Genomic DNA, 21,032 nt, shown 5'->3' on the forward strand with positions numbered 1-21,032 from the left:
CGACTATATGAGCGCGCGAACTAACGAGCGAGCAAACGACTAAACGAGCGTGCAAACGAACGAGCAAACAACTAAGCACGAACGACGACTAAACCAGCCAGGGAACGGGCGGGCGACCGCACGTTTTCTTTGCGAGTGCTCCACCGCCGCATCTTAAGCTTCGCACACTTTAAAGCTCACGCGAATTAGCACATACGTCTCAATTACCTATGATGCGGTCGCTCGACGAAGAACGCACCGCGTAACACGGTTTCGGGAGAGCACGCACGCTTTTCATTGGTGCCTCTGTATCGCAAATCCACCGGGCGACCGCCAACGAGGAACACGAACAAATGTGGCAAACAAAGCTAGTCTATCTAAAGAAGGCTAGTAAGTAACCACAAAAGGCAGAGAGTTGCTCTCCTGAGGCGCTATCATGATCGAGACTGAAATTTTATCAAAAGGACTGCGCTGAATCCTAAAAATTTCGTAATCACGTTATCGCACGCAACCTCGCGTGCCCGCGAACTCACGCCGGTTGGCGTTCAAAACGATTAAGCGCACCAAATATGACTAACACGACCACGTAGTGCGCATATAAGCAAAGCAGACGTTGCGTAAAAATCATGTTAAAGCGTGCGTACAAATGACAACATGGACAGTAAACTGTGCAATATCTACTACGTTATCGCCCGCAGCACAATACGCAAGCCTGGCACATACAATACTCTGAGAGAGTCACAACTTACATCACATAGTCGCGCGGAGGAAGCTGGTCGGAAGTTCTCCCTCCCGATTCGGTGAAGCCATGTCTTTCTTCTTAACCCGTTGCGCTTACCGGACGGTATCGCGAACATATTCTTGCCTTTGCTAAAACTATATTGGCATCCAAACGCGCAGCAGGTCATGGTAACAGAAAATGACGTGAAGCGACGTCGCAGTTGCTACAAAACATCCTTCAAGGCGTTCACAAGATCAAAACAACACAGGACAGGAACGGAAGGAATGCCGACAACAAGCGCCGCTTCTCGAGCAAAGATGGCACTGAAGCGCGACTGTAAACAAACGAAGCCGGCGCAAGGGGCCACGTGATGCCATTAGGCCAATAGCGACGCGGTGTCGGCTTCGGCCAGAGCGCTGGAGGAGGAGGCGGCATTCTTCAAAGCGTGGCACTACTTTACGAAGTTTAAGGGGCTTTACCCCAATGCGCGTATGGCGCGCCACCTGTCGGGGCAGCGCCGTACATTGAGAGGAGGGGGTCTTCTGTGTTTGCCGCAAGATGGCTCTGCGTGTGCAGTAAGCGCAGAAGAAATGTAGCGGAAACGTACTTCGCTATCGTGTAAATGCGACTTCTGTAAGTTACAGGCTCGTAATTACCGATATACACCGCAGTATAACTTTCTACGGCACGTTTTTAAGGCAACACCGCGTTCACTAGACGCGCGTTTGTACCGCTTTCAAGCATCGAACTCGTGGCTGAGTAAATAAATTGGAATTCAATTTCCATTGCTCCCATGAAAAACTCTTGCTCTCTTTCCTTGATCCTATGCAGCTGTGATTCGTGCAATTAAGAATATCCATGAAGATAGTGGGGAAAGAATAGGAGAGCAGTGGGAAATTTTTAAACAACAGATAAAAATTAAAGCGATAGAAAGATCCAGCATTTTATCGTTTGAAGCCAAAAAGCAAGAGAAAGAGCTTAAGATGATTTTTGAAAAGCTAACAGCGCTTGAAAGCGAAACGCCAGGTGTGTATGCCGAAGGTCTGCGTAGTATCAAACAGAAACTGGAGCTTTATGATGAGAACCGTTATCGCGGAGCGCAAGTGAGAGCAAGGGTAGACGCGATGGCTATAGATGAATGTCCAACAAAACGCGCACTTGGACTCGAAAAAAGTCGCGCCGGGCGGAACCATATAGATGTCATTGAAGATAACGGGATAGTAATGACAGACAATGACAGCATAGGACGTGCTTTTGCTCGACATTACGAAGCGCTTTTTGCTTCTAGACCTGTGAATGCAGAGAGGTTTAAAGAAGAATTTCTTGAGAGAATGCCACGACTGCAAGATGACACCAGAACAGAGTTGGAATCGCCCATATCACAAACGGAAGTAGAAAAGGCTATAGATAACCTGAATCTCGGCAAGTCCCCAGGGCCTGACGGTCTGAGCGCTTCGTTTTACAAGACGTTCAAAAAAGAATTGTCTCATCTGCTTACAGTCCTTTTTAATGAGGCTTACGAACTAGATGTCCTGCCCCGGTCTTTTGGGGAAGCACATACTGTATTAATACCAAAGACGGAAGAGACAGAGAAGTTAAAATTGGTTTCCTCATACAGGCCTATATCATTAACTAATTGTGATTATAAAATCTTGATGAAAGTGATAGGAAGGCGGCTACAGAAAGTAATTCAGGAATTGGTTGGTCCTCACCAAACATGTGGAATTATGGGGCGTTCGATTGTGACTAATATACATAAGATGCGGTGCGTGATGGAGTGCTGCGACATTATGCAGGCAGGGGTGGCAATTCTACAGCTCGATCTCGAGAAAGCGTTTGATTGTGTACCTCATGGTATTTTGCTTGACATCCTAGACCACATTAATGTCGGATCCATCATTAGAGATGGGGTAGCTTTGGCGTACCGGAACTGCACTACGCGATTCATTGTTAACAAGTCAGTGGGGGCCCCCATTAACCTAAAGCGTTCTGTACGCCAGGGCTGCCCACTGAGTCCCCTTCCGTTCAGTATATACATAGAAACAATGTGCCTAGCGATCATTGAAAGCAGCAACATTCACGGCTTCAGATTAAATGCATCGGAAGTTAAAATTCTGGCGTATGCGGATGACGTCGCAGTTTGTTGTACAGATAAAGAGAGTGTAGCTGCAGCTATCGCTGTAGTGAGGGGTTTTGGCAAGGTAACTGGAAGCATGGTAAACTGGGGAAAGTGTCTTGGCTTCTGGCACGGAGAATGGCCTTCCACCCCGGTCACTTTCGCCAATGTCAAGTGGCTGACGACACCCGTTAAATATCTAGGCGTCCCGCTGGAATATTACAAAAATAACGATGAGTATTGGCAAGATCAAACAAGAGACACACAGATAAAAGCGAACAAGTGGAAAGCTGGACATCTGTCCATGTTTGCAAGAGCTACAGTCTGCAATCTATTTTTTGTCGCAAAATTATGGTATGTCATGCAGGTATTGCATTGTTCAAGGGTACATATACAGAAGTTGCACCGAGTATTCGCAATATTTGTGTGGGCTTCGAATTGGGAACGATGCAGTCGAACGAATTTGTTCAGGCGAGTTAAAGACGGAGGTTTGGGAATGACGCACCTTTTTATACGACAGGTAGTAAACCGGTTTTTATTTTTCCGCGACTTAAGCGATCCTTTCTTGCGAACGGTGTGTCAAGTGAGGCTAAGGAGCGCGTTACCTGGCTATGTAGTCTGCACAGACAATATGAGCGGTCCTGTTTGTGGATTTCTTAAAGAAGTTATTTTAAGTGTACGGTTTTTGTCCGTTAGATTTTCAAATGAGTACCTTTTTTCAGTGAAACGCAAAACATTGTACAAAGATGTATGCGATGTAGTTCTCCCTGTGCCAATGTACAGGGCCATATACAGTGGAGGTCAAGGGGAAGACGTGCTTAAGCGGGTGAAAGGAATGCAAGTAACGCCAGAGACCAAGTCTTTCTTTTTTAAGCTTCACACGGGTACGTTGAATGTCAAAACCTTTTTAGAAGATCGTGGGTTTTTCTTACCCTGGGGCTCGGATTGCTTGATCTGTAAGAAACCAGAAACTATAGATCATGTATTTCTAGATTGTTGGGCGGGTGTCTTCTTTTGGGATGTACTTCAGAGGACTATCAAAAAGGACTTTCCTTTAGATCCACAGGGTATTAGATATTTATCTATAGAAAACGATGACGGACTGCCATTCGACCTTATTATGCTAGTTGGCCTTCACTGTCTATGGCGCGCCCGTATGGCGGGGTATCACTGCGATCCGGATGCTCTGCCTGCACGAATGCTTTTCCGAGAATGCATGTCGAGATTTGTGGAAATTCAGAAAGCACAAGATTGTGTACCTGCGTGGCTGTCAAGGGTCGAACCCTTGACCACGCTCAAAGAATTCTAAAATAGTCAGCCCTATCAGGCTAACACTTGGTGCTGAAAACTTGCAAATTTGTCTTGTTTTCTAAATTTCATTTGTTGTTTGATATAGAAGTGCAAAACAGGCTATAAAGAAAAAAAACTCGTGGCTGAGTGGTAGCGTCTCCGTCTCTCACTCCGGAGACCCTGGTTCGATTCCCACCCAGCCCATCTTGGAAGTTGCTTTTTATTTATGAAGTGCCTGCCGTGATTTATCGCTCATGGTCAACGCCGCGGATGCCGATGCCAACGACACCGGCTTTTCTGCGACACGAGCTCCTTAACGCTATCGCGTTAAAAGCCAAATATACCTGTAGCCTTGCCGGCGCGCGAAAGTTGCCGCCTGCGCGCCTTACGTTTGCCTAGCCTCGCGAGGAATGGCGGTTTGAACCTTCGAGGGAAGAGCCCACTTGGCTCACTATTTTCGTCTTGGTGGACCTCGTTTAGCAATTTTGTGCGGCAGCACCGATATATGTCCGGGGGCGATATCCATGCTCGCGCTTTGCACCATTCGCGCATGCGTAGGGGCGCGATCGCAAGCGTGCAGGCAAGCGTATACGTGTAGTTTGGCCGTAAGTGTGCTAATACTTGCCCCCCAAAAATGCAAATAATGAAGCCTAAAACAGTACGAGGCCTAGAAAAGAGGTCACCCACTGTACATTTTAAAGGGGCCCTGAACCACCCCTCGGGTTTGGTGAAACAGCATAGTCCGCGTGTATCTTGCGCTGCGTTGAACATCTAAGCCAAATTTTTCTGTCGTACGTGCTGCGTGGAGCTCGCAAGCGGATCGCCAAGTTACCTTTGTCTCAAACGCTCTCTTTCCAACAGGATGCCTTGTCCTCACTCTCTTCTAGACGCACTATATCGCCTTTACCTTAGACTGCTGCTATGGGGAACCAGCGCTGGAGTTTTCACGACGCCTGCAGCGCCGCCCTGGCGGTCAGAACGTGCACAATGCAGCCGCTTCCGCGGGCGAAAATTGCTACTGGTAGTGGTGTCGTGGCGTTGCGTGCGCTGAAAGTCGAAGGAAAACAAAAGGACGCCGATGACACTATTGCGCATACAAGTGCCACAACTACGTCGGGATGAGGGAGGATGTATCGTCCTGCCTGCGTCTTTCCATCTAAACCCTAGGAACAAAAACGGAGGCGGCGTTGGATCCAAGCAGTCAGGCGAGCGAAGTAAGTTCCCGTCTTGTCGCCCTGTCAAGCGGTGTCTGGTTGGTTTCTAAATCGAATATAGCGTGTGTGCTTGGTTTATTCGATAGTGAAGACGGTCAGCCGTGGCAGCCAGTACCAAACAGCAGAATCTGCAGTCCGCATTTCGTCGTAAATAAAATATGGAATAGCATGCACCATCTGGCATATATGTACCAACCATTTTTCCTTCGCAGTACCACCGCCAAGCCCCTTCCCATGCCACTGCACCAAACGAACGATACGAAAGGTAAATATTATCCAATCATTGCTATGAATTATGTGGGAGGGAAGCTGCCTTGTAATACGAGTTGTGTGCGCATACTGCGAGCACACGCGCGACTAAGCCGCCTATGTGTTTTTAAACATGCGCATGCGGATGAGGACTCGGCGCTGAGATGCATCAGGTAAGTTTATGTAATTAGTGCTAAATGTAGCCAGGGTTGTTACGGACCAAGAAGCGGAACATTCAAACCTTGCTTGCGCTAGTCAGCTGGTGCGATAAAGTTTTCTTCTGTATTGACTGCTGTGGCGAAGTAACATCAGAATGTTTTATGTCTAGCCAGAGAAGTATGGAATGTCTTCAGGCCAACTAATAGTTCCGAAACCACAGCGCAGCACGACCGGCGCCATAGCTGCTAGATTTGCGAGGCAGGCTGCCACACAAGCATGTCAACGGCACACGGCGCAACCGTTAAATAAACACACGTGCTCGCCGTGACATCCTGTGAAAAATATATAAAGCTTAAAAAGCTTCTTTCGTCACTTCTTCACTTGATGGCGCTAGCTTCCTTACGAAAACTGTCCACTTGAAGAGGCGCGAAAACGGAAACATACGAACTATAAAACGGCCGCGGACGTGTCGTCTGGTCGAGCGGCTGGAATATGCCGCGTTTCGTCGCCAGGGCGGCGTGCAACGCACTCTTTTTGACGCGCCGCCTATCCAGCGCTGGTTCCCCATTGGCCGATAGCTGACGTCATGAGCAGCCATGGCGTAGATGCCGCGGCCGCCGCGGGGTCCAGCCACGAGTCCACTGGCTAAGCGCACTGCGGCTCGCTGAGGACAACCGCGCTTGGCTTACGCTTAGCGCGCCGTAGGCACCAAAGGCGAAAGTCATTGCGTCTGCGGTAACATTCAAAGCGAAATTCGAAGGTGGAGTGTTGCGGGCACGCTCCACTGCGCTGTAGGCTTCGCACTGCAAGGAACTGAAGAAGGAACGGGAGCACAGCGGAGGCCGCGTTTGAGTGCCGCTTCTGCTGAATGCATTGAAGTACTTTTTGCGGCAAAGCATTTATGAAATAGCCTCTATACACTTCAAATGCCTTTCTCCGCTTCGATAAAAAGTGGTTCAGAGCCCCTTTATTTATTACTCACACTACCTCGCGGCACCATGTTTAGAGTGTTGACAAGCGAATAGAGGCGTACTGGACGAGAGTTGCGCGAAGCCGCCGTTAGTGCTTCCGCCGATGATGTATATAATGTCCTTGTGGGCAACCGCCTTGAGGCCACTACGCGGTGAGGTCATTGTGAGCACCCGGGTCCAGGCGTCGGTCGACGGGTCGTAACACTCCACGGAGTCCAGATATTGCATGCCACTGTAGCCGCCCACACTGCGCGGGAGAATCATCGTAATCGTCATCAGCACAGTTGGGTATACGCTGTAGGGACGCAGTCCACTTAATTATTGGAGCCTCAAGTTGGTCCTGTCCAGCGTGCACTACCCAAGAAATCTGCCGAAGGAACCTTAGTGCGTGATACTAGTTTAGAACGCTGAAATAAAATAAAGTCAATTATATCAAACGAAGACGGAACGTTGAATTGAAGATTCCGCATAAGTTTAAATGCGTGTTCTGTCGCCTTTCGTGCTGCCCTATCTTCCCACCATGCCCTCAAGGTCTTCACGGCATGTCTACATCTCGACACTGCAAGCAAATAAATGAAATCGAATTTCCGTTACCCGTCGTTGAAACTCACAACCTCGGGCCGGGTGATGAGATTCACATTGGTATCTGGATGGATATTGTATCGCTTGACCCGAGACGGTCCCATTGTTTCTGCGCTATTTGCACGCGCTGCGCATGAATCTTCTTCACTTCAACATTTCCTTCTAATTTATCTCTCTCTAAACACCATGGCGACTTAACAGAGTAGGTCCCTGACTTTTGAACCCTTATAAAATATTTTTCTTGTAGTTTGTTTCTTGCGTAACAGAGTAAGGTCCCGCCTTTTAACCCATCATAAAGCATTTTTACAGCGAAGCAGTTAAGGGCTACGTTCCCCACTATCGTGTCCGCGTGTAGAAAAAGAAACCCCGATGATTGTGCAATACCGGGCCGACCCAAGCCGGAGGTGACGGAGGCGTTAAGCACTCCCCATACGTGGGCCAATCCCGAAGGCAGTGAAATGCCGGGCCGACCCGCAGCGAAGGTGCAGTTCGCCATTAAGGGGCGCAACAAGCACGGCTTCGCTAGTCATCCTTCTTCACAGAGTGGGAGGGCACCGAGTTTTTTCTTGTGATGTCTTTCCTTAGCTGTTCGATTTCGCACTACAGCCGGCTTCCTTACAATTGTGCCCACCCCCGAAATACTGTTCCTGTATGCCCGACTTAAACACGCCTTTCTATGCCACTGACCCCGACGCTACCTTGATACCGATACTGGTTAGCTTCCCGGTCGTGTTTATCAAGTCCAGCTGCTTAACTACCTATAGCCAAGCACATGCTTTCCCGTGTATTCCTTGGAGATTTTTCGGAACAGATTTTGCTCGTAACCTTCCGAGCTTCGAAGGATGTCTACCTGTACTACTTTGTTTGAAGATTTTCTGAGCGCATCAGGTTAGTCGCTTTCCGAAACTCCTCCCAGTAATAATTCAGTACTGACTGCACTTCGAGCACGAGATTTTAATCACAGCAGCAAGTTAGCAACGCTAGCCACGGGACCATAGCTCCTCTCCCTTGACCTCTGGTTCAGTTTGTCGTGTCCTCGTAGAACTTGCGGCAGGTGGGGAACGATCCCCCTTTTTTCTCGTTTATTACATATCGAGGGTCTCGATTCCGGCAACATTGATGCCTTCAGGTAGCATGTGCGGGTTTATTGACCGGTTGCCTTCACCCAAAAAAATCCCGTTCTCGTGATGCCTGCAGCAGAAAGGATGTTTGACATCCGCCGCCAAGGTCTGGGAGTGGTGGCGCTGGCTAACACTCCCAGGGTTCTGCTAGGAAACATAAATACCCAAGAAAATGGACGGGGAAACGGCGCCGCGGTAGCTCAATTGGTAGAGCATCGCATGTGAAATGCGAAGGTTGTGGGATCATTCCCCATCTGCGGCAAGTTGTTTTTTCATCCACTTTCATTTCGATTAATTTATCGTTTCTTTACTTCATTTGTTAAGTGCAAGTAATTTCCCCTATGCTGTCCTTAGTGTCACTGTTTGTTGGCTTCTTATTATATAAAAAATAGCACGAGAAAAACAAAATACACAAATGAACGTTTTGCTGGTATTAGCTAACACAGAAGAATGTATTTCCAACATACTATCAAACAACATATTAAATCTGTCATTTCGCGAAATAAGGGTTAATTGCTCGGATGTAACATTACGTTCGTTAAGTGTATGCTGAAGTGCGAATTTTGATATTTGGAAACCATTGTTTGTTCGGCACATCGGAATGTTCCAGTACTCACTGTGGATCGGGATGAGGCGTTTCGCTCTAGGCGTGCCTTACGGCTAAGATTTTCATAACTTTTGTTAACTTCAGCCTTATGAGCAATTATCAAAAAGTATTCGTAGATACGATCAAATCAGTTTAAATTTCTTAGATTAGATTATGGGGTTTTACCTGCCAAAACCACTTCCTGATAATGAGGCACGCCGTAGTGGTGGACTCCGGAAATGTGGACCACCTGGGGTTTTTTAACATGCACCTAAATCTAAGTACGCAGGTGTTCTCGCATTTCGCCCAAATCGAAATGCGGCCGCCGTACAGCCGGGATTCGATCCCGCGACCTCGTGCTTAGCAGCCAACACCATAGCCACTAAGCAACTTCGGCGGGCGTTTGTATTTCTGAAAGAAAGGCGAAGTATAAACATTGACTTCGACGTTTGCAGTAGAGCGCAATGCATTCTTTTCAAGCACGAGTAATTTTGTTTAGATAGCCAATTGCCTGTTACCCCACGCAAAGCGGCCATATCGCAATTGCTAACAGAAAAGTGATTTATAGTTCATCAATTCCTGGGTAACTGGAAGGAACGACTGACGCCTTCTAGGAATTCTGAATGCCTTGCTAAACTTGTTTCTCACAACTTCGGTGCGCGGATCCCTTAGCACACGCTCATGAAAAATAACTCCCAGGACGTCTGTAAATATCTAAAATATCTATGACATAACAATGGTATCCGCCCAACCAGAGCTGGAGGGGAAGTCCACCTTGCGCAAGCGACGGCGTTCAAAACTGAAGCGAGTATTAACTTCTAAGAGGTGAAATCTTGGCGAAAAAAGAAGAAGAAAAAACACAGCTAAGAAAATAATGACACAGTGGTCTTCACTGGCATAGGCAATATATAGTAGAGATAGGAAGAACGCCAGAGTTCAACAGACAGTAAAATTTCATTAGGTCGTGCTGGATATCTCCTTATCGCCACCCGTATTCAAAGATAATACCAATAGCAATCATCACAGTCGTCATCATCATTGGTGAAGCATTCGTCGTTGTAGTCTACGAAGAGCTTCGAGTCGAAAGTCTGAATGCAGGGACAGATTCACAGAACAAGTCGATCCAGTGAATCTTTCCAATTGCAAGGCTCTACTATCTCCTTATAAGCGCTCCGTTAATCGGTGAATCTGTATACGACCTCAAATGTAGAATCATCATCATCATCATGCTGAAGCACTCGTCCTTGGAGTCCAGGAAGAATGACTTTCTCACTATAACATCTAGAGGGAAATGTTGCGCCACCGTCTATGGGAGTTTCCTAATGGACGCTGTGCCGTCATGGGAATGACGGTATATGTGTCTGCAAGGCTTGTGTTGGCTGGTGTTGTAAGAGGCTTCATCTAAAACATGGACATGGCTACACAAATAACGCGTTTTAAAGTGAAATCTTCATAAAATGTTTCCATTTACGCATATTGCATCGTTACTCACCTACAATGCATAACCAAGCGAAGAAAAGCAAGAACAGACAGCAAACTGTTCCAAAGCGAGCGCTAATCTTGTCGTCTGTCCTCTAACTTTAGCGACTCGCTGATACTTCTTACGTTTCATATAATTGTACATGCAATAACAAGTTCTCATAGTTAAACAAAACATGTTTTTGTGTAATAATCAAGGTAAAACAGCTTTTTACGTGCTGTTTTAGTAGAAACTTAATCGTTGTGACAGACGGAACGGTGCTTGCCTGGCTCTCCGAGAACGATGCCAATCCGAAGTCACGATATACTGGCATTCCCATGCATATCACAGCGCAGCAGCACCAGATTTCCCTCTAGGTATTATCGGGAGAAACTGTATGCCATGAAGAGCTTCGAGTCGAAAGTCTGAATGCATGCAGGCCAGATTCACTGAACAAGTCGGTTCACTGAAGCTTTCCCATCGCGAGGCTCTATTCTGTCCTTATGAGCGCTTCGTAAATCGGTGAATCCGAAAACGAACTCACATGTAGATGCGTCCGCATGCTGCCGCGGCGCCGGCGTCACTCCGAATCTCGTTCATGCCGGCCACCATGGACCACACGTTTTTGTTGACGTCATACCGCTCCACCGTATTGGTGCGCAAGCGGCCGTGCAAACCGCCCATGGCGTAGATGTAGCCCTGCGACAACACGACGCCCATTTAAAGAACTGCTGCGTAACCTCACTCGAGCCATGTCTGATAAAAAAAAACTGAGTTGCCACCAATGAAGTTGAGGCAAACCCGTACAAGGCTAGCAAGCACACGCATATATCGAATTAACGCCGTTCATCTTTCCCCGTAGCAGACGACAGGGAGCCTATAGCTATGTGCACTGCCACAACATACACTACGTGCGCCTAAAATAGCGAGCAACCATATATAGGGCTCGGGTAAGGTTGAGCCTGGGCTATACGCCATTTTCGGTGAGCTGTACTTGCTTTCTTTATTTTGCTGTTTTCGCGCAGCGCTTTATCATTTAAGCGACTGCGGCGGCCATCCTCTCCCGTCCACTTTCTCTGGTATTTTCGTATATGTGTGTAGGATTAGCCCTGGTATAAAGTTAGCCGGCGCTACTAAGAGCCATAGCAATGATGGCATCGGATGTGGAATGTCCTTTTGAAAGCAAGGGCCACGTAGTAAGTCAACTAGGCACAAGACGCGGTTATCAGATACTACGCATAACCAATGCAAGCAGGCCAAATTTTGCGCTCTGGAAGCCCTTCCAGCCACGCGACACCACAGCTTTCGGCGGAAACGCGTGCTTAGGGGCTTTGAATGTTACTGCGAGCAATGATGTTACCGTATACCTTTCTTATGTTCCGGTATTATACTCGTATATGCGCATAAGCAATACACCTGGTGTCTCTTTTATGTGGAACACTTGAAAAAGAGACACCCACATCATATCCCCGTCATTTTTGCTGATATGGGCTACATGGATGGGCGGAAATTAGCAGCAAGAAAAATTCTGCAATAATTTCTCTAATAAACCAAAATATGCCAACGAAACTAAATTTCAATTGAAGCCGAGGAATATTCATGTAATATCTACTCAGCAATAACCCTAAGAATTACACACCGCTTTCAAAACGTGTGACCTTAAAATGCGCTACTGATATAGTTCGAAACGACCTCCCCTGGAACGAGGAGGCATTCTTTAGCAGAGATATTGAGGATGGATATATGGAGAGTGGTGCTATAGCCGTCGGATTTAAACTAAGCATACGTGACTTCTCTACTGCAGTGTGCCCATACCGACGATATCCGCAAAAGCAAAAAAAAATAAAGAAAAACGCACGGAAAGAAACACCTGGTATGCGCAGATAAACTCTTTAAACTTAGTGCTTAGCAGTAATGGTAAAGTGGCTGCTCGAGATCGATGCAACTTGCCTGAAGAACAGCGACGCTGACGTAGCAGCGCGCATACGTCATGTTCGCCTTGGTGCTCCATCTGCCCAGAGAGACGTCGAAGCAGACGACCGAGTGGTAGCAGTCGCGGCCATCGAAGCCGCCCACGAAGTAGATACACCGGTTGACCACTGCGGCGCCGTGGTACGCCCTGCGGTGGACGTCGCCGCAAATGTGGTCATTTGCGACGGTCATTGGTCATTGGTCATAAATGTGGTCATTTCTCCTCTGCGTACCGTTCAATCAATTTCCTAAATCTGGCTATCCTGCACTGAAGCTTCATAACGTGATAATGGGGAAGCTTGGGCGAGTTGGTGATTCAATGTCGACATGTTTGCGCAGCGCAAAAGACGAGGACCGAAGGAAGTGTTGTGTTGTGTTCTTCTTCCAGTCCTCGTCTTTGCGCTGTGCAAACATGTTCGTAACGTAATCTGCGTGGTATAGGCCGTTTGTCACTAGAGCTCCCCTACGTAGTCAACCCAGAAGGATAGCATGAAAAGCAGTTCACAAGCAGTATTGTATGTGGCAGCACGTCTTTTGCATACTCCACACTTTCCGCCACTGGCCACAAAGCTGCATGAGCGTATAAAAAAAAAAGAAACAGGCACCACCGCTGTGGTACCGGATCCCAAGGGATATTTTGCAACCTTACTTAAGAATTCCTAATTTACAAACTGGCTTCCACAGAACGCATTAGAAATAGCATATCACAACATACAAATACTCTTCATTATGAAACTGCACCGCGCACAACGAACGAGACACAAGGCGAAGGTAACACACAAGATACTCTTTCGTGACGTCATCTTTGCGACACGCTGGAGCCAGACAGTGTAAGGAAGTATGAGATAGCTACAATACCGGAAGTGCCTTGAACCTCAGAATTATCGCTACAAGCACGCGATAAGTGCAAATTATCACATATTCCCACGAAGGTATTACAATCGAAAGTACAAAACTACAATCAATGTAATGTTATTTCGCGTACGCAGTCCTCTGCTAGCTTGATAGGGCAGTGAATAATTAGCAAGCACAATCGCTGCCCATACTCAAGATTTTATAAAAGATAATGATAAATCATTTCATAATGGGACGTAACGCTGAAGCACTATCGCACCGTCACACGCAACGCTGGCGCCAGCCAGTGTAAGGAATGTAAGGAAGTATAAGATAGCCACAATACCGGAAGTGAGCTTAACCCTAACAATGGCAGGCGGTGCCGACGCTCAGTCAAGGAGAGAATTTGCGCCCCCACCCCCCCACCCTTTTCTTTTTTTTGCCAACATCGCAGCAGAAGATGTCGTGGTGCCATTTATTATGGACGAAACAAACGAGCACGAGACCAATCCACAAATGGCGGCTTCCAGCATTTAAGCACTAAATTGAATACTACTTCCGGCTGGCCTGAAAGGCTGCCGCTTCGTGCACGCCCCTACCTTGTTAAAAAAAATGCTCGCAACAGCAAGGTTATGTCTTCGCGATTTCATGCAGCATCTCTTTCTTGCGGTCCGGTATTGTAGCGCCAACTAGCATGTGCTCGAGAAATCGTGGCTGTTCCATTAACACAAACCGCGAACCTCGCGTCAAGACCGAGGACGTTGTAACGCAAGCAGACGACACTTGCTGTGTGCTCGAAACGCTTGAGTGTAGCGATAAATTGTCCTTGCACATTCTCTTTCCGTTACTTTCTTCTTTATAGAAACAAATCAACTAATGTTCCAACTGTTACGGACAACACTTGTTCACCATAAAGTTGAAAAAAAAAATTATCGATGACGTGCCCTGGGTAGCCAATCAAATACCTCGCCCTACTGGCGTCACATGGTCACCTCACATCACTTGGTCAGGGGCAACTAAAAACTCAGGGGAGTGGCGTGCTGCAATCGGTAGCGATGTACATTTATAACCTCATAATAAATTACACCCTTTACGTGGAGCGTTTAAATGCGTCACTTAATTATCAGAAAGGTCAACCCTAACAAGTCAACACGTTTGTACAAAATCGGCAAAATCATTTCAGGGTCGCTTTCATGAATGTAGACGTCTTAGCCGGTGGCGACTGTTCCTAGCACGTTTTCTTGCCCTGCCGACTGTGCAAGGTCCCTTACTGACCCAACCTGAAAACATTTTTATCGCCACAACTACCTGTGACAATGTCTTAATGCGTGCGGCAGCGAGTGGATGCGTTACCTGGGCATGGTGTTCTGCTTGTCCATCATCCGCCACTTTGTGGCGCGGCAGTTGTAAGTGAGCATGTCAGTAGTAGGGCCTGATGCCCAGCCGCCGAAAAGGAACAAGATGTCCTTGGGCGTGCGAGGCGTGAGCCACAGCTTCGGGGACAGGTCGATGCCGGCAACTCTGCCAGTGGCCATGGACGGCTGGGACAGCGTCTGCATGAAGAACACACGTATTAAGCTGGCGCCCGGTTAACAGAGCGTGCCGGTTTGGCGGAAAGGAGACAAGCGCTAAAACAATACTCGACGAACATTATACAGCTAGACTTTGTGCGTGTACTTCTCACAGCATGCAGGGTTACGGGAGATGTAGATGCACGCATTAAGCAGGCGCCCGGTTAGCAGAACGTGCCCCGTTTGGCGGAAAGGAGACAAGCGCTAAAACAATACTCGAGGAACGTTATACAGCTAGACTTTGTGCGTGTACTTCTCACAGCATGCAGGGTTACGGGAGATGTAGATGCACGTATTAAGCAGGCGCCCGGTTAGCAGAACGTGCCCCGTTTGACGGAAAGGAGACAAGCGCTAAAACAATACTCGAGGAACATTATACAGCTAGACTTTGTGCGTGTACTTCTCACAGCATGCAGGGTTACGGGAGATGTAGATACACGTATTAAGCAGGCGCCCGGTTAGCAGAACGTGCCCCGTTTGACGGAAAGGAGACAAGCGCGAAAACAATGCTCGAGGAACATTATACAGCTAGACTTTGTGCGTGTAGTTCTCACAGCATGCAGGGTTACGGGAGATGTAGATGCACGTATTAAGCAGGCGCCCGGTTAGCAGAACGTGCCCCGTTTGGCGGAAAGGAGACAAGCGCTAAAACAATACTCGAGGAACATTATACAGCTAGACTTTGTGCGTGTACTTCTCGCAGCATGCAGGGTTACGGGAGATGTAGATGCACGTATTAGGCAGGCGCCCGGTTAGCAGAACGTGCCCCGTTTGACGGAAAGGAGACAAGCGCGAAAACAATGCTCGAGGAACATTATACAGCTAGACTTTGTGCGTGTAGTTCTCACAGCATGCAGGGTTACGGGAGATGTAGATGCACGTATTAAGCTGGCGCCCGGTTAACAGAGCGTGCCAGTTTGGCGGAAAGGAGACAAGCGCTAAAACAATACTCGACGAACATTATACAGCTAGACTTTGTGCGTGTACTTCTCACAGCATGCAGGGTTACGGGAGATGTAGATGCACGTATTAAGCAGGCGCCCGGTTAGCAGAACGTGCCCCGTTTGGCGGAAAGGAGACAAGCGCTAAAACAATACTCGAGGAACATTATACAGCTAGACTTTGTGCGTGTAGTTCTCACAGCATGCAGGGTTACGGGAGATGTAGATGCACGTATTAAGCAGGCGCCCGGTTAGCAGAACGTGCCCCGTTTGGCGGAAAGGAGACAAGCGCTAAAACAATACTCGAGGAACATTATACAGCTAGACTTTGTGCGTGTACTTCTCACAGCATGCAGGGTTACGGGAGATGTAGATGCACGTATTAAGCAGGCGCCCGGTTAGCAGAACGTGCCCCGTTTGGCGGAAAGGAGACAAGCGCTAAAACAATACTCGAGGAACATTATACAGCTAGACTTTGTGCGTGTACTTCTCACAGCATGCAGGGTTACGGGAGATGTAGATGCACGTATTAAGCAGGCGCCCGGTTAGCAGAACGTGCCCCGTTTGGCGGAAAGGAGACAAGCGCTAAAACAATACTCAAGGAACATTATACAGCTAGACTTTGTGCGTGTAGTTCTCACAGCATGCAGGGTTACGGGAGATGTAGATGCACGTTTTAAGCAGGCGCCCGGTTAGCAGTACGTGCCCCGTTTGGCGGAAAGGAGACAAGCGCTAAAACAATACTCGAGGAACATTATACAGCTAGACTTTGTGCGTCTACTTCTCCCAGCATGCAGGGTTACGGGAGATGTAGATGGACGTATTAAGCAGGCGCCCGGTTAGCAGTACGTGCCCCGTTTGGCGGAAAGGAGACAAGCGCTAAAACAATACTCGAGGAACATTATACAGCTAGACTTTGTGCGTGTAGTTCTCACAGCATGCAGGGTTACGGGAGATGTAGATGCACGTTTTAAGCAGGCGCCCGGTTAGCAGAACGTGCCCCGTTTGGCGGAAAGGAGACAAGCGCTAAAACAATACTCGAGGAACATTATACAGCTAGACTTTGTGCGTGTACTTCTCACAGCATGCAGGGTTACGGGAGATGTAGATGCACGCTTTAAGCAGGCGCCCGGTTAGCAGTACGTGCCCCGTTTGGCGGAAAGGAGACAAGCGCTAAAACAATACTCGAGGAACATTATACAGCTAGACTTTGTGCGTGTACTTCTCACAGCATGCAGGGTTACGGGAGATGTAGATGCACGTATTAAGCAGGCGCCCGGTTAGCAGAACGTGCCCCGTTTGGCGGAAAGGAGACAAGCGCTAAAACAATACTCGAGGAACATTATACAGCTAGACTTTGTGCGTGTACTTCTCACAGCATGCAGGGTTACGGGAGATGTAGATGCACGTATTAAGCAGGCGCCCGGTTAGCAGAACGTGCCCCGTTTGGCGGAAAGGAGACAAGCGCTAAAACAATACTCGAGGAACATTATACAGCTAGACTTTGTGCGTGTACTTCTCACAGCATGCAGGGTTACGGGAGATGTAGATGCACGTTTTAAGCAGGCGCCCGGTTAGCAGTACGTGCCCCGTTTGGCGGAAAGGAGACAAGCGCTAAAACAATACTCGAGGAACATTATACAGCTAGACTTTGTGCGTGTACTTCTCCCAGCATGCAGGGTTACGGGAGATGTAGATGGACGTATTAAGCAGGCGCCCGGTTAGCAGAACGTGCCCCGTTTGGCGGAAAGGAGACAAGCGCTAAAACAATACTCGAGGAACGTTATACAGCTAGACTTTGTGCGTGTACTTCTCACAGCATGCAGGGTTACGGGAGATGTAGATGGACGTATTAAGCAGGCGCCCGGTTAGCAGAACGTGCCCCGTTTGACGGAAAGGAGACAAGCGCTAAAACAATACTCGAGGAACATTATACAGCTAGACTTTGTGCGTGTACTTCTCACAGCATGCAGGGTTACGGAAGATGTAGATGCACGTATTAAGCAGGCGCCCGGTTAGCAGAACGTGCCCCGTTTGGCGGAAAGGAGACAAGCGCTAAAACAATACTCGAGGAACATTATACAGCTAGACTTTGTGCGTGTACTTCTCACAGCATGCAGGGTTACGGGAGAAGTAGATGCACGTATTAAGCAGGCGCCCGGTTAGCAGAACGTGCCCCGTTTGGCGGAAAGGAGACAAGCGCTAAAACAATACTCGAGGAACGTTATACAGCTAGACTTTGTGCGTGTACTTCTCACAGCATGCAGGGTTACGGGAGATGTAGATGGACGTATTAAGCAGGCGCCCGGTTAGCAGAACGTGCCCCGTTTGACGGAAAGGAGACAAGCGCTAAAACAATACTCGAGGAACATTATACAGCTAGACTTTGTGCGTGTACTTCTCACAGCATGCAGGGTTACGGGAGATGTAGATGCAAGCTGTAGCGTTGGTGGCACCATCGAGTGGTGAAGGGTTTAACCAGTGTGGGCCCACAGTCATTATTGAAGTGACCAATCATATTTTACAGGTGTTCTGCAGAGCATCGGCAGCTACGCTAAGGTGCATTTTCTTGTTTTTTATTTCCTTCGAATAGAACACGCATGTAACACAGAAATGTTTCTAACTCATTGTGCATCGACAAAGCGTCCCAAGGCTCCGCTACTAACGTCTTGACTGCCGTCTACGTCCGTATACGAACTCGTTCTGTTAACTGTAGTGCGTCCACTGGGAAGGTGAAACATTCTGTTGGAAAGCAACTGAGTCAACGGAGATATTTTTGTGTGCCAGTGTACTCACTGCTATTTATAGAATATCGGAACACGGTAAACATCGTCGGCAGCGCATTAGCAACCTTATGCGATGAGTTGCTCAACCACAAGCCATCAGAAACATGGACCACTATAGGTATGCTGCAGTGGTTATGTGTCCGAGCATAACAACTCGAGCATCCGGGTATGCGAAAATGGGGGCATGGGTTACTGAGCATTTTTTCCACGTTACTGGCGAACGTCACAGGAAGAGCGTGAGCCACTGTGTGTGTGCCTCAATAAACAAACACTGCATCGCATCTGCGTCACTAGCGTAAAATTACATTGCGTTTGCGTCATTTCGTACGAGCTTTCTCACGATTAGCGACACGTCTGCATGACATTTGCTTTAACATTTGCGAAAGAGTAGCAGAAAGCTTGATAAGATCTATAAATGAGCATGGGATCCGCAGTTTCACGATGTTCTAGTAAGGAGAAAAGAAGAAGGCTATTATACGTTTGTAATTATGCAGTTTCCGGCGCCTTTACACGAGCAAGTTAGTAGCAGATAGACCGTCACTGCAATAATAGTTTTATGCGCCGGGGTTTAACGTAACGTCGCAAGATGGCTATACCAGCTCTTCTGCTCGCACCTACGCAGCAGCCGCAGGACCACGCAGACGATGCGGCCTTCTGTGGACACGACCAACTTCCCGAGAAGGCAAGTTTTCTGGGAAACATGGATGGAGGCATAGCTCGCTGATGATCAGTCTATCTGGCTTCATCTATATTCTTTTATGCGAAGCATATTACTAGGCTCAACCCAGCTCCTCAGGCGCGGCGGTGTCGCCTTCAATACCACGTGACACCGTCACGTCACGACAGAGGAGAAACGGGGCTCCAACTCGCGCCGTCGCTCGCGGCGTCGCCCCCCGCATCGGACGTGGTGAGCGTCGAGCAACGCAGCGTTCGGCGCGACAACGATTTATTCATGAAGTGCAACGCCGCAGACACCGACACCGACGACACCGGCTTTTCTGCGACACGAGCTCCTTAACGCTGTAGCGTTAAAATAAAGGCTAGTATGCTTCGCATCCTGGGCGTAACCTTAGCTAAGCCACAGCCATTTTTTTTGCTTTATTTATATGCTGCGTTAAGCACGAGGAGTGTCACTTTTCTTTCTAAATTTTGTGAACGCGTCACAGGAACCACGGAAACTCTATAAATGTAAACACTTTGATCACCTGTAGTATAAGTAGACGTGTTCGTAACGACGCCTGGCGGCTTTATGGATCTCGCGGGTTATGCGAAATACTAGCGCGGAGTCTGCATATAGCGCCCGTAAACGCGGTCTAAAAGAGCTCGACTACATTGTCAACGCAGCGTGCGCCAACATCCCTTTGACAGCGCATGCATTAACTTCTCATTTCGCGCGAAGGCCATTCGTAGCTTTTCCTAATCTGTAATTATCCTGCTGCCGATAATGGTTCATGTATACGCTGTAACACATAATTTATTTCTGCTGGCCGAGCCCCGAGCACGCCTTAACTCTTAATCTTACTAATATTAATTAACTCTCAATCTTAACGCCGCGATAAGCACTTCGCCAACTGCATGCTCAATGCAATCGCGGACAGTGATGTGTTGTTCAACCACAAATCAATCCATCGAGCGCCCACTGTGTACACACACACACAAAAAAAAAAAGCACAGCGCCTGACCTGGTGAATCACGCTCAGCACCTTCAGGCTGTCTTCGTCACCCTGGACTTGTGGGTTGGTGATGACTTTCTCAAAGTCCCTGCAACAAATCGTAAACTATGCGGTGGAAAGTGAAGCGGCGTGAAGCGTATCGAAGCAACAGGCGACCCGGTCTCTCTGCGCGACGCACTACTGCGACCACTAAATTATGGCACAATTCTTCCGCGTGACATCTAGAAATAGAACACGCGAAAAACGCAAATATGTTGCCAGGACTTCGTGAACCGATTCAGAAAGTGTGGTGAAATCGCGGGGACCTGTAACCAAAGTAGTCTAAACCGTTATACGATAATTAACTTCAAGATCCCTACAAAAGCCACTTTCTCAAACAGAATGGCACATATATAGGTATAGCTAAAATCACCGTGATGTCGGTCAACTTTTTCCTGTTGGCTTGTACACCACGCACTGTTCTAAAGTATCAGCAGTTAATTGATACCAAAGCGAACTCCTTCAATACAATGCGCGTCAACAGTGAAAATGCAATATGGTGTCAACAACAACAACGACGGCGACGACGACGACAACAACAACAATTTAACCGATCACATCTTCGCGAACCCCTTGCTTTGTGGGCATGCTTACTACAACTAAAGGCCTCGTCAGCTTGTGATCTGGTAGAGCAACATGTGCAAAGAACGTCTTCAGCTTCAAGTGTCACACAAAAACAGGCCACAACTTCCGCCAGTGAATACAACGTCTAAAGCCACGCCGAAGCCTATACCGCGGGCCTCGCCTTATAGCGGGCCTCGCCTTGCACC

General features: G+C 48.0%; 1 protein-coding gene and 1 non-coding gene across 5 annotated transcripts in view; one reads left to right on the forward strand and one right to left on the reverse strand.

The window, feature by feature from the left end:
• LOC135914407 (kelch-like protein 10) overlaps window positions 1–21,032 on the reverse strand; it is a 39,625-nt gene that overhangs the window by 10,677 nt on the left and 7,916 nt on the right. For all 4 annotated transcript variants that reach the window (XM_070528966.1, XM_070528963.1, XM_070528965.1 and 1 more), the window contains exons 6-10: window positions 20,233–20,311; window positions 14,606–14,805; window positions 12,398–12,566; window positions 10,992–11,146; window positions 6,762–6,946 (exon numbers count right to left, since the gene is read on the reverse strand). In XM_070528966.1, coding sequence (XP_070385067.1) covers window positions 6,762–6,946; window positions 10,992–11,146; window positions 12,398–12,566; window positions 14,606–14,805; window positions 20,233–20,311 — 788 coding nt within the window. The remainder of the gene's footprint in view (window positions 1–6,761; window positions 6,947–10,991; window positions 11,147–12,397; window positions 12,567–14,605; window positions 14,806–20,232; window positions 20,312–21,032) is intronic.
• Window positions 8,592–8,664, forward strand: TRNAS-UGA (transfer RNA serine (anticodon UGA)). The gene has a single exon. It is a non-coding gene; the product is annotated as a tRNA-Ser (tRNA).

Source organism: Dermacentor albipictus, unplaced genomic scaffold (genome assembly GCF_038994185.2).
Source record: "Dermacentor albipictus isolate Rhodes 1998 colony unplaced genomic scaffold, USDA_Dalb.pri_finalv2 scaffold_16, whole genome shotgun sequence".
NCBI classification, from domain to species: domain Eukaryota; kingdom Metazoa; phylum Arthropoda; class Arachnida; order Ixodida; family Ixodidae; genus Dermacentor; species Dermacentor albipictus.